At 42.5% G+C, this 14883-nt stretch overlaps 1 protein-coding gene across 2 annotated transcripts in view; it reads left to right on the top strand.

Annotated features, from left to right (window-relative positions):
- Positions 1-14883, top strand: part of LOC126483781 (leucine-rich PPR motif-containing protein, mitochondrial-like) — a 167410-nt gene that overhangs the window by 121709 nt on the left and 30818 nt on the right. For both annotated transcript variants that reach the window (XM_050106938.1, XM_050106939.1), the window contains exon 14: positions 7069-7303. In XM_050106938.1, coding sequence (XP_049962895.1) covers positions 7069-7303 — 235 coding nt within the window. The remainder of the gene's footprint in view (positions 1-7068; positions 7304-14883) is intronic.

The following is a 14883-nucleotide window of genomic DNA, read 5'->3' as shown; positions in this document are numbered from 1 at the left end:
ATAATATTGTTTTTTCATATTGTTGTTATTCCCTCCTGGTCTTTCCATTGTTGACTTTCATTGTTGTTATCACAAACACACTCTTCAAGGCCTAAGGGTTACTGGACGATGTGGGTGTGCTTTTTGTAAAGTATCAGATGTGTAGTTGAATAAAAGTAAATCTCATACTGAGTTGAGTTTGCTGCACAGCTGTCTATATAAGGATCACCACCACCAAACTAGCTTAATGCTTGAATGAACACAGGATAGTCTGCCTTGGTAATGTACAGAACCTAATTTCTGGACACACCCTTCAGCAGACTGTAGTGGTGTCTATACTAAATGACTCATTTGTATCATACTACATGTCAAGTGTTTCACCAAACCCTGAAGATGGGAACTTTCTGTTTAACATGTCCTTTCATCTTGCCAACATCCATTAGCATAACCCCTACCAGGTAATACAGCTTTTTATTTTATTTGTCTTGTACCATAGAACCAACATGAGGAGCAAATCTCCAAGGTCTTGGAACTTGAAATTACAACATAAAAGTAATAACAGATAAAATAAAATGTTTATGAACAAAAAAGATAAGCCATAAGTTTATATGAATGCAATCAATCATATAACACAAGAATCAGGTTAATTTTTCAAGGAACTCCTTAACAGAATCGAAGGAGTGACCTTTGAGGAAACTCTTCAGTTTCAATTTGAAATCGCGTGGATAACTGAAGATTTGTGTATCCTTAAAAAATATGCAGAAGTATACTGCACGCCTTTCTGCACATGAGTCAAAGAAGCGTGATCCAAATGCAATTACATTTCTGCCTAGTATTACCTGAGTGAAAGCTGCTAATTCTTGGAAATAACCTTATATTGGTAACAAGAAATGAGAGTATATGTATGAGAGGCCAATGTCAGAATACCCAAACTAATGAACAGGGGTTGACAAGAGCTTCGTGAACTTAGATCACGTACTGCCTGAACTGCCCATTTCTGAGCCAATATTATCCTTTGAGAATGGGAAGAATTGCCCTGAAATATAATATCATACATCATAAGCAAATGAAAATTAGCAAAGTAGACTGTTTTTCGTGTTGGACTATCACTTACTTCATATACTATTCAAATAGTACGTGGCAGCATTAAGTCTTTGAACAAGATCCTGAATGTGGTCTTTCCATAACAGTTTACTATCTATCTGACCACCTAGAAATTTGAACTGTTCAGTTTCGCTAATCATTTGTCCATTCTGTGAAATCAAAAAGTCGGGTTTTGTTGAATTGTGTGTTATAAACTGTAAAAACAGAGTCTTACTGTGATTTAGCGTTAGTTTGTTTTCTACAAGCCTTTAATGTATGTCTTGAGCTGTGCTATTGCACACAGCATCCTTTACTACCAAGCTAGTGTCATCAGCAAACAGAAATATTTTATAACCACCTTGTAATACTGGAGAGCATATCATTTACACACATCAAAAAAATTTTTCCGTCACCTCGGTTCCGAGAGTTCCAGAACCTGTACAGAAAATTGGAATAGAGATCAATATAAACATCATTTCCGCCCTTTTTATTGCTCATAAAAACCACACATTGCATGTTGTACCACCATACAGCGAGATCTTCACAAGTGGTGGTCCAGAATGCTGTACTCACCAGTACCTCTAATGCCCAGTAGCACCTCCTCTTGCATTGATGCATGCCTGGATTCTTAGTGGCATATTGTCCATAAGCTCATCAAGGCACTGTTGTCCAGATTTTCTCACTCCTCAACAGCATTCGGCGTAGATCCCTTACAGTGGTTGGGTCACATCGTCCATAAACAGCCCTGTTCAATCTATCCCAGGCATGTTTGGTAGGGTTCATGTCTGGAGAACATGTTATCCACTATAGTCGAGCGATGTTGTTATCCTGAAGGAATTCATTCACAAGATTTGCATGATGGGGATGCGAACTGTCGTCCATGGAGATTAATACCTCGCCAATATTCTGCCTATATGGTTGCACTATTGGTTGGAGGATGGCATTCACATATCGTACAGCCGTTACGGCGCCTTCCATGAACACCAGTGGTGTACGTCGGCCCCACATAATACCACTCCAAAACAGCAGGGGACTTCCACCTTGCTGCACTCACTGGACAGTGTGTCTAAGGTGTTCAGCCTGACCAGGTTGCCTCCAAACACGTTTCCTATGATTGTCTGGTTCAAGACACATGAAAAATTCATCGGTTAAGAGAATGATGCCAATCCTGAGCAGTCCATTCGGCATGTTGTTGGGCCTATCTGTACTGCGCTGCACGGTGTCATGGTTGCAAAAATGGATCTCGCCATGGACGTCAGGAGTGAAGTTGTGCATCATGTGCAGCCTATTACGTACAGTTTCAGTCATAATACGACGTCCTGTGGCTGCACGAAAAGCATTATTCAACATGGTGGCATTGCTGTCAGGGTTCCTCCGAGCCATAATCTGTAAGTAGCAGTCATCCCCTGGGTGGCCTGAGCGAGGCATGTCATTGACAGTTCCTGTTTCTCTCTAACTCCTCCATGTCCGAACAACGCTTTGGTTCACTGCCAGACGCCTGGACACTTCCCTTGTTGAGAGCCCTTCCTGGCACAAAGTAACAATGCGGACGCGATCAAACTGCGGTACTGACCATCTAGGCATAGTTGAACTACAGACAACATGAGCCATGTACCTCCTTCCTGGTGGAATGACTGGAACTGATCGGCTGTCAGACCCCCTCTGCCTAATAGGCGCTGCTCATCCATGGTTGTATACATTGTTGGGTGGGTTTGGTGACATCTCTGAACAGTCAAAGGGACTGTGTCTGTGATACAGTAACAACAGTCAGCATTATTCTTCAGGAGTTCTAGGAACCGGGGTGATGCAAAACTTTTTTTGATGTATATATGTAAATAAGGAACAGGAGTGGCCCCAACACTGGTCCCTGGGACACCCCCCATTTAACCATGCTCCACTCAGGCCCCACATCATAACCAATCTCAACACGGTAGACAATGACCTTTTGCTGTATGTTGTTAAAGTAAGAGGTGAACCAATTGTGAGCTACTCCCCATATTCCGTAATGGTCCAACTTCTGGTGCAACATTTTGTGATCAACACAATCAAAAGCCTTAGTTAAATCAGAAAAGATGCCTAGTGTTCGATATCTTTGGCTTAATCCGTCCAGTAGCTCACAGAGAAAAGAGAATATAGCATTTTCAATACTTAAACCACTTCTAAAACCAAACTGTACATTTGGTAGCAAATTATGTGAAGTGAAATGATCAATTATCCTTACATGCACAACCTTTTCAATCGCTTTAGCAAACACGGATGGCATAGAAATAGGTCAAAAGCTTTCTACATTATCTCTTTCTCCCTTTTTGTGCAGTGGCTGTACTACTGAGTACTTCAATCTTTCAGGAAACTGACCATTGTTAAAGGAAATATTACAATTACTAGGTACTCCATCATGTCCATGAAAGCCCTTAATCTTCAGTGATGTAATTATTGACTTAATCTCTCTCTTGTCAGTATCACAGAGGAGTATTTCAGACGTCAGTCTCAGAAAGACATTTTCCAAGAGAGTTATATGATTCCCTATAGAAACTAAGCTTTTGTTTAATTTACCAGCAATGCCCAGGAAAAGATTGCTAAATACTGTACATACATCTGACTTATCAGTAACAGAAACACTTTTGTTATGAACTGACTTCCTGTCGTTGACCCTTTGCTGCTGATCAGTCACTTCCTTCATGACTGACCATATGATTTTAATTTTATCCTCTGAATTAGCTATTTTGTTGGTGTACTACATACTATTTGCCTTCCTAATAACATTTTTAAGCACCTTACAATACTGTTTGTAATGTGCTACTGTAGCTCGATTGTGACTATTTCTAACATTTTGATACAATTCCCACTTTGTTCTACATCATATCCTTATCCCACTAGTCAGCCATTCAGGCTGTTTTTTACTGCTGGTATCCTGTTTCAAATGCTCTAATGGAAAGCAACTTTCAAAGAGGATGAGAAATGTGTTATGGAAAGCATTAAATTTGTCATCTACGTAATTGGCACTATAAACATCCTTCCTCTCTTCTTCCTTAATGAGGTTTAAAAACTCTATTGCCATTGGATTATCTTTTCTGCACAGTTCATAATTATATATAACATTTGTTTGGGTACAACAACCTTTAGCGTTAAAATTTGTGCATCATGGTCTGAAAGGCGATTCACCCTTTTACTAACAGAATGGTGATCTAGTAATGAAGAATATTGTCTATGGCTATGCTATTGTTCCCCTGCACCCTGGTTGGAAACTTTGGGCCATATGAATTTATATCTACCAACTTCCTTTTTCTTACATAGTCACATACAAAATTAATGTTGAAGTCACCACATACAAGTAATTTTTGGTACTTCCTATAAAGTGAACCAAGAACCCTCCCTAGCTTGAGCAGAAATGCTCTGAAGTCAGAGTTATGGAACCTATAAAAACAACAATTAGCTGTCTAGTATCACTAAATTCAACTGTCCCTGCACAACATTCAAATATCTGATCAGGGCACTGTTACGACATGTCTACAGATTCAAATGGAATACTGGTTTTTACGTACATGGCCACTCCCCCACTCCTCAAAGAACTCCTTGTAAAACAGCCAGCTAATCTGTAATACCTCTTATATTTTGATAAAATATGCAAATTCCTTCACTGCTTAGATACCTGACTTTCTTTGAATGTGATTACCGTGTTAGAAAGACTTCCTATAAGCAGGGGTACCTATCAGCTGACTTCAGTCTAAAAAAGATGCAGTTCTAACACCAACTACTACAGGAATTTTCCCATGAGTGATCCCGCCACCGCCCACTACACTGTCACCTATAAGCTTTGCCAGCCTCCACTTCCCATACCTACTGAGGTGCAAGCCATGCCTAGTGAAACTGGTCTATTGATGGACTCAACTGGCAGCAATGCAATGTGAGCCATGCCCTCCACTATTAGCACCTTCTCCAGCACCACATTAACATACCTAATAGCAGCATTAAGATGAGGTTGATCATGATGCTGAAACAGTTGCATGAAGTGTACATTTGAGCCACCTGTTTGAGTAGGTATCTTTACCAGGTCACCAGCTACATCATACTCCCTGTCCCTATCAAGACAGTTCCCTGCTCCACCCACAATCACTGCCCGATTCTCTTCCGTAACATTCCTACATGACTCCCCAATGTTAGCAGTCACCTGAACCAATGCTTCACAAAGCTGGTGATGTGGTACTCACTCCCCAACACTTTCTGCAACTCTTGGCCCACACCTCTGGCATGTGAACTACTAAGCAACAAAACCTTAATCTTTTTGTTAGAATTTGCAACTGACTTAGGCTTCCTAACTGCTGAGGACTACTGTATGTTTCCTACACCTACATCTACAGCTACAAGAGGCTCCTCTCCACTAACCTCCGACAGTTGGTCAAGTCTATTGATAATATGCAAAGTACAAGGGGGGGGGGGGGGGGGTCTGAATATCTCCTCCTCCTCCTCCTCCTCCTCCTCTTCGCTGCTGTCTTCTTACCAGCTGCCAGTTCCCATTTTCCAGTGCCCCTCACCCTCCTCATCCTATCTAGTCCTCCTATGTGTTTTGTAACTGCACCTGGAGGGCGCAGATTTTACATTCCTGCTCTGGAAAGGATCACTCTAGAATGCCCATTGCCTTCCCCACTGCATTCCTTCCAATGAAAATACTTGGAACAAATCTCACACAGTAAACCATTACTCAAAAACCTACGACAGAGCGCACACTTCTCACTCGTGGCAAAATGTTAACATTTAGTGAAAAAACTAAATGTCTGTTACCGAAGTTCAGTTACTACACAAGAACTATTTAAAGAACTAACAGTAGTGGCCTTGAATTTCGCACTCTGCTAAGAAAGGAACTGCTTTTATTAATACTACTAAACCATAAATAATACCACAAAAACCTCACACAATTTCTTTTCTAAAACCAATAATTCAAGTGACCGCTGGAACACTTGATGAAATTAAATACAGTGGATGAATGTTTTACTGAAATATTTCACTACAAACATCAGCTGAAAACTATTGTACAAAATTTAATAAATGACTACAATGCACAAAGAACTTTATGTAAAACAGTGGTCGAAAGTTTCTAAAAATTTATTAAACCACTATTTCACCAGAAACAACAAAAGAGACCGTTAAAAACTGTTAAATTTAATGACCGAGTAACAGTGCATAAACAACTTTGTCAGTGCATAAGAATCATTACAGCTGCAAATGTAAACACACTGCTAATATTTAGATGTATGATTGAAAACTGCTGAGTTTAATATTTGAATACAGTGCACAACCTACTTTGTCAGTATTTAGCTTTAGAAGCATTGCAGCCACAACTGCATGCTGCGAAATGTAAACACATTGCTGAGACTTCAATGAATGATGTAAGTACACTCATGAATAGCAGACCACTTGAATCAATAATACAAAAAGAAAAATTTAGATGAACAAAAAGCCACTAATAAATTACTCTTACTGCAAATATTAACATCAATAATCTTTGAAATAAGTATCTGAGGCCTAAGACTTAATAAAATATTGGAGAGCAATTTGAACATCAGTCTCGCACATGCGACATCACACCATAGATTCCTCATTGTTTGCTCAATTATTTACTTATTTCTGCACTCACTTTTGTTTTTGTCACCACTTGTGTGTCTGTCTCTCCCCACCCCCTCCCTCCCCCCACCAGCTCTCATGCCTTTTTGTCATTTGTGCCTTCCTTCTGCCTCACAATAGATAAGACGTTTTCTACATTGTACATAAGGTCTGAGTCTACCCCCCCTTTTCAGTTGCAACCTTTCCAAAGAAATCTTTTCCCTCACTCTAGATGAATGTATAGTCCCAAAATTTAGGAATATTATTTTCTACTTTTAAGATTTTTTTCTATATTGTATGATGTATTATGGCCCCTGAAGGGAAGTGTTATCCATACTTTCTCTCTGTTTGTAATTAATTAATCATAGTACCAGAAATTCTGTGATTCAATATACATTTATCTTTCAGCAACAATTTGGAGGGTGCAGTAACAGAGTATGTCAACTGTGTTAAAGAGTTCCGTAAAACTCCCCTACAACATGAATTGATGTGCCAATTAGCTAAAAGTGAACAACACGAGCCCCTTCTAGAACTGGTTCTTGATGGAACAAAAGAAGTGCATGGATCTGATGCTGCATGGGTGTCCTATGCAGCAGCTGTTGCCGAGACTGGCTCCACCACCCGTTTACGCAGTATTCTTTTGGTGAGTCAAAAATCAGAATGTAAAGATAGCAATAATGTAAAGAATAACGGTAACCCCTCACTACCTGGCTGAGGCGTTTAGCAGTTGATAGCAACAGTAACAATCTTGTTTGTGTATCTGAGCTTTTAGCTAAATAAAACAAACACACACACACACACACACACACACACACACACACACACACACACACACACGGGGGAGTGAGGGTCAGGTGGAATGAGTTGGTTGGGGAATAGATTTGTTGAAATCGTAACTTAAAACAGTGGGGGGGGGGGGTGGGGGGGGCAGTGTGCACCTTCGCCAATGTTAGAATTCCTGTAACTACAGGAAGTTGATGTCTTACTGGGTTGTCTGTCTGACCGCCATGTAAATACATAAATCCATATGTTAACCGTAGAGGACTGTAAATTAGCTGGAAGGGGAGGGTTAGCAGGGCAGGGAGCTAGTGTTGCCTGGGTGTGTGAAAAGATGTGGTGGAGAGAGGGCTGTGTGGGGGAAGGGGGGAGGCAGCAGAGAGAAGTAGATAGAGAAGAGGAAAGAATTTGTAACTGTGTCGGCAGAACAGAAGGTGTGTGGGTGCTGTAGTGGGAGTAGGAAGAAGAAAGGCAGGCGAAGGATTGGATTGCCAATGGCTGAGGCCACAGAGGTCACAGGAATTAAGGATATGTTGTAAGGAGAGTTCCTACTTTCACTGTTCAGAAGAACAGCTGTTGGGAAGAATCCAGATGGCATAGGCTGTGAAGCAGTCATTAAAGTGAAGCACTTCATGCTGGGTGACCTGTTCAGCAACTTGGTAGTCCAGCTGTCTCTTGGCCACAGTTTGGCAGTGGCCATTTGTGCAGACAGACAGCTTTTTAGTAGTTATACCCATGTAGAATGCGGCACAGTGGTTGAGTTTGTAGATCACATGCTTTCACAGCTGGCACTGTGATAGGGTAAGATATGCCAGTGACAGGCTTGGAGTTGGTGGAGGAATGTATGGGTCAGGTGATGCATCTGAGTCTATTGCTGGGACATGACTCTTGAGGAAGGAGGTTGGAAGAAGGGGTGGAGTAAGGACAGACAAGGATATTACATGTGTTGGGTGGACCGTGGAATACCAGTGTGTGATAGATAGTGGGGAGGTTATTTCTCATTTCAGTTAATGACGAAAAATAGTCAAAATCTAAATTGAAAGGGGATCACTGCTCTCAGCTGCAGCGGGACATTACGTGGAATCAGCTGTGATGAGTGAAAATGTGTACTGGACTGGGATTAAAAGCCGGGATCTCCCACTTACTGGGCAGATGCATTAACCACTGCACCATGCGGGACACAGCATCATCGCAACTGTGTGGACTGTCTTGGCACACTTCATGGCCGTCTCACATTCCCACCGAGTGCCACCTATTTGCAGTCCTGCTGCAGTTGACAGCAGTGATCCTCTTTCAGTTTACATATCATGTTTCACAGCTAGGGATTATGCTGGTGTCTGCTCTTTTGGACATGTTCAAGAGCAGACACCACACATTCCTATAATTTCATATAATGGATAGTTGAAACCCTGACAGAGAATTTGATTCATTTGCTCCAGTCCTGGGTGGTACAGAGTCATGAGAGGAGTGCTCCTTTGTGGCCATGCATTGGGTATGTAAGGGATGGTATGTTACTGGTGAGACAAGGCATGGGTGATCTGCATTTGGACTAGGTTGGAATGGTAATTTTGGTCTGTGAAGGCCTCTGTAAGATCCTTGGTGCATTTGAAGAGGGCTTCTTGTCACTACAGATGTGATGACCACAGTGGCTAGGCTGTATGGAAGGGATTTTTTGGTGTGGAATGGGTGGCAGTTGTCAGAGTGGAGGTATTGTTGGTTGTTGGTAGGTGGGCAGAGATCGACATCGAGGTAGGTGGCAATTTGGGCTGAGGAGAACCAGCTGAAGCAAATGAGGGAGGTGGTGTTGAAATTCTGGAGTATTGTGAGGAGGACATGCTCAGTCTCAGTCCAGATGTAGACAATGCCATTAATGAACCTGAAACAGTTTTGGGGTATGGGATTATGACCAGTTCAGTATGATTCCTCTAGGTGGCTCACGAATAGGTTAGCAAATGATGGTGCCATGCAACTGCTCATTGCTTTACCCCAGATTTGTTTGTAGGTAATGCCTTCAAAGAGGAAATAATTGTGTTGTGGGTATAGTTGGCTGCAGTGACCAGGAAGAAGGTTGTAGGTTTGGAGTCAGCTGGGGGTTGGTAAATGTAGTGTTCAGTATCTTTAAGGCCATGGGCATTGGGGATGTTCGTTTAGAGAAAGGAGGCATTGACAGCAATGAATAGCTCTCAGGGTGACAGAATAGGAACTGTGGAGAACCAGTGCGGAAAATGGTTGGTGTCACTTATATAATAGGGTAGGCAACCCACAAGGGCAGAAATTATTTCTGTGGGTGCACAGTAACCAACAACAATGCACAATGGGGCATCCTGGGTGGTAGGATTTATGAACCTTAGAAAGCATGTTGAAGTTAGGAGTGCACGTAGTGGTGGGAGTGAGGGGGGAGGGGGGGAGAGAGAGAGGGGGGGGGGGGGAGAGACTCAGGGGAGAGGTTCTGGGATGCACCTAAATTACTTGAGGAGGGATTGGAGATCCTGCTTGATTTCTGGAATGGAGTCACTGTGGCAAGGCCTGTAGATGGAGGTATCTGACAGCTGGCAGAGTCATTCTGCCGGATAAACCTTGCAGTTCATAACCATACTGGTACCGAGCAAGATGGTGCAGTGGTTAGCACACTAGACTCGCATTCAGGAGGACGACGGTTGATGACCTTGCTGTTTGGTCTCTTCCCCCTCATCAATCCAATTCAATCCGCACTGGTGGAGCCTTTGTGAGCAGATAGGATTAGACTGCAGATTTTTCTGTGGATGTGAGGTTGCTGTCCATGTTAAGGGATTTGGGGAATGATGGTGAGGTAAGGTTTGAATTTAGGAAATTCTGAAAAGTTAACAAGGGCTAATTTGTGAGGTGGGGGGGGGGGGAGGGAGGGGGGGGGATTACGGTTAAGTGGAAGAGTAAACTGAGTCAGGCAGGATTCAGTAGTGGTTTTGGGTTGAATCTGATTGATAGAATTAGTGGCAAAACAGTGTTTCCACGGAAGGGACCAGGCGAAGGAGAAGATCTTTAACAAGCCCAGCATGACTGAATTTGGGAGTGGAGCAAAAGGTATGGCCCTTGGAAGGGTCTGAGGATGTGGTAAATTTAGCAGCTGTGCAAGGCCGTGTTTGGCAGCTACAACAGGATGCAAGGGGAGTTTGATAGAGACTCATGAACCGGGTGTCAGGTGAACAGATTAAACAGTTTTTTGAAGTGGCATTGCACATGCTTCTCTAGTTGCCCTAGGGGCAGATGGGATGTGGGAATTTTGGATTGTGAAGCATTAGAAATTTATGAAGGGAGGGAGGGTAGTACAAGACAGATTTGCGCCTGATCAGTATCGTATTACAGGACAAGGTTGGTGAGGGCTTATGGACTGATGGAATTTGAACACACAGAGATCACTAGGAAGGAGGGGTTACAGCCACAAATGGGTAATTTGATGGTCTGGCCGTTTGAGGGAATTCCATGAGCTAGGCAACAATGCAGGAACAGTACGTGGAACTGGGTTCTGGCTAGGGTCAGGGAAACATTTCTGTATTGGCATGGATGGAAGGAGCAAGAATCCATAGTGAAGGATAAAAAATTCGTAAAAATATGGTGAAAATCTCTATAGAACAAAACAGATGAGACGTAGTGAAAAAAGATGAAATCTGAGTAAGTGTGGCTTACAGTGAAAAATAAAAATGAAAAAAAAATTGATGTAAAAACCAGATGAGTTCAAAGTGGAAAAATAAATAAAAGGACAATATGAGTGGGGTGCAGATCAGTGGCTGGATATATGTGAGGTCAGCAAAGTATGTGCTAAAAAATTAAGAAAGGAGGGGTTGTTAAGTACGGGATTCAACAACGCACATGTGGCACATGAAGGTACAGGAAAATATGCAAAGGTGATTAGAGGTAGTGTTATCAAATTGAAGGTCCAGAAATAATGAGAATTGAGAATAGTAACAAATGTTAACAGTACTGGGTTTTGAGATGGACCAATGTACACCACCAGTACAAGGGCCTCCGTCAAACCTCCCTCACAACCTCTCATAGCAGCCAAACCATGTCTTTCAGACTTCTACGTTTATTTAACACACCCTCAGCAACCCTCTCTCTGCCCATTTCCTCTCCCCACCTCTCTGCTAATCTCTTCCTCCCCCCCTCCCCTCTGCACATCTCCTCCTGCCAGCCTCCATTGATCTCCATCCTCTTCCCTTCCTTCTCTGTCCATCTACTCCTTCCTTCTTTTTTGCCTATTGTCCATCTCCTCTTCCCCCTCTCTGTTCCCATGTTCTCCCCCCCTTGTCCGTCTCTTGATCATCCTCCCTCCCTCCCTCCATATCTCTCTCTCTCTCTCTCTCTCTCTCTCTCTCTCTCTCTCTCCCTATCTCTCCCTCCCCCTCCCCCCCTCCCCTCACCTCCCCTCCCCTCTCCCCTCTCCCTATCTCTGTATCTCTCTCTTCATCCTCTCCTGCCACCTTCTGTCCCTCTCCTCCTGTTCACATCTCCCTATTCGTGCCCCCCTGCCCTATTTCCATTTCTTCCTTACCTCTCTCCCTATCAATCTCCTCCCCCTCTCTGTCCAACCCTTCATCCCTCCCTCTCAGCCTATACCACCTCTCCTCTGTCTATCTCAGTCTTCCCCCAGCTGGGCCCATCAGCTCATGTAGCTTCTGCTAAGCAGATTGATAAAGTAGGCAGATACTGCTCCCACAGCATACCTGTTGTGCAGGGCAGCCTGCACGTAAGGGACTTGAAAACTTTTTTATGATAATAAGGCAGGTTAATAAGGCAGGCCAGTACAGCTGCAACTCAAAATGCCCATCATGCAGGGCAGCTTACACATCTGGGGCTGAAAGCCATTTCTTGCCATGGCGTGTAGGCTGCCCTGTGAAGTAGGGCAGGTCAGCCCAGCCCATACACCAGGGGTTAGAGAAAACACTTTTTTGAGCACATTTCCGCTCCTGTTGGAGCTAGAGGAGGTTATAACCTCCACAGTGCTGATAATTGTGAAGCCTGTTGTACCAAATTTGGCTGAAATTGATCCGTGGGTTTTGGAGGAGAACACACACACACACACACACACACACACACACACAGGGTGTTAATTTCAACTGGAGACATTGAAATATCTCAAAAATTGCACATTGGATCAAAAAAAGTTATAATTCCAATTTGTTTGCCTCGTAGAGGGATATCCAGCAACACCACACTCCATCTGCCACCCCAGCCAAAGCGTGGGTGGCAGGGGCAGCTTCGAAATCTTCAGTGGGAACCCCGTTTTTTTATTGCAAATAATGATTCTACACTAATATATATGTACATATTGTCTGAAGCATTTTCTTCATTTCAACAAAGATGGTGCTGTAATTGGAGGAATAGAAAATGGGTACACAATCATAATTTACGAAATGCTACTCAGTGGCTCTTGAATATCCAATGGCATGTGGGACTCCAGCCCCATGTTGCAAGGGTAGGACAGGGTGTATTTTGTAACTTCTAATTGGAAACTGCATTTGCAACTTTGTATTTCTCCGACAGGTTGAACAGGGGACTACTCTATGTGCCATTGTGGCTGTGTAGTGAACTATGACTTATCAGAACAAGCAGTACACTGTAACCGTAGCAGTACACTGTAATCATGCAGGTGTAGAACAGATAGCAGCTATAGACATTACAATACTTGTGCAGTGATTATTGCCTGCAACCCTATCTATCATTTGGAGAACAGACGTGCAAGTGGACAATGGATGTTGCAACCACTGAAGAAAAATTCTTGTTCATTCTTTTACAAGATTGTGAATGTCTTTATGCCTGATGGCAGCATTCATACCAGCAAAAGGAAAGAAAACCAGCGTGTTACAGGACAAGCTAATGAAATAGCTGTACTAGCGGCAGTGCACCATGACCCATGTATAAGCACCGGCAATTAAACTGCAATTCCAGTATGTCTGTAGATAGTATTATCATTTACTGAATCATCACAGGTATCATCTATACCACGTATCCCTACATCATGAACTTCATATTGCCGATTTCCATAACTGTAGTGTTTTGTGAATGGGCATGTCAACAAATACAAACAACTCCCTCATTATTTACTAAGGTACTGTTTTCTGAAGGGTCTGGGTTCACAAACCATGGTAGTGTTAACCAGCATAATGTGCACTACTGAAACGTAGACAGTCCCACTGGTTATGTCAAGTTCACCATCAACGTTCTTGTTCGTTCAACATATGGTGTGTCATCATGGGAAACAAACTCTTTGGTCCATATTTTATCAATGGCACATTTAATGTACGCAAATATCAAATGATTTTGGAACAGGAACTACCAGTACTGCTGCAGGATCATGCCCTGGACATTCAACAACATATGTGGTTTCAGCATGAGAGTTCCCCAGCGCATTACGCAATTCAAGTGCAGGAGGTACTAGACTGTGTTTACACTGGTCGGGGATTGGCAGAGGTGGCACTACTAATTGGCCCACTAGGATGCTGGATTTGATGTCACCTGATTTTTTTTCTCTCTTGGAATATTTGAAAGATAAGATATGCCAGCAAGTGCCAAAAAGCCATGAAAACATGGTCAACCACATCAGAAACGCTTGTGCTGACATTCCCACAGATGTGCTTCTGCCATGTCATTTGAAAAGCAAATCTCTAGGTGTATTGAAGTTAACAGTACTATGTTTGAACACTTATTCTAATGGGAAAAGTAGAGTAGCATTCACCTTGAACCATGACCACAGTGGTGTGTTGAGTAGTTTCCTCTTTAATATGTTGGAGAAATACAATGTTGCGAATGGTGTTTCCAATTAGAAGTCATGAAATACTGGCCTGGCCTGGCCTGCCTTTGCAACATGAAGGTGGGGGGTCCCACATGCCATTGAATATTCTAGAGCCATTGAGTAGCAGGTCAAAATTATGAATGTGTACCCACTGCTATTCTCCTATTACAGTGCCGCCATACGTCGCAAAATGAAGAAAATGCTTCAGACAAAATATATAGATTCTGCTGTAGAATTGTAATCTGCAATAAAAAATTGGGGTTCCCAATAAAGATTTCAGAGTTGTCACCCATGCACAGGATGAAGTAATGGGTGGAGATGGATTGTGGTATTGTTGGATGCACCCTCAAAGACACACAAATTGGAATATAACTTTCTTGATCCAGTGTGTAGTTTTCTAGACATTTAAATGACTTCAGATATATAAGATGAACTGCAGATTAAAACTGAAGAATTTACAGAAAGGTGTAAAATTAAGGAGATAGTTCCTCTATAACCTGAAATAATCTGAGGTGGTTTAGAGTAGCTGTGAAATCTTAATCTCTGTATGTAAAAGGCAATGTCCTGACAGACTCACTCCCTCACTGACTCATCACTACCCAGCCCAAACCACTGAGGATAGAAACTTGAAATGTTGTTGCTCTTATACTGTAGGAATCATTTGGGAAAAGATTTTT

This window comes from Schistocerca serialis, chromosome 6 (genome assembly GCF_023864345.2).
Source record: "Schistocerca serialis cubense isolate TAMUIC-IGC-003099 chromosome 6, iqSchSeri2.2, whole genome shotgun sequence".
Lineage (NCBI taxonomy): Eukaryota > Metazoa > Arthropoda > Insecta > Orthoptera > Acrididae > Schistocerca > Schistocerca serialis.
This window is presented reverse-complemented; position numbering and strand designations above follow the sequence as displayed.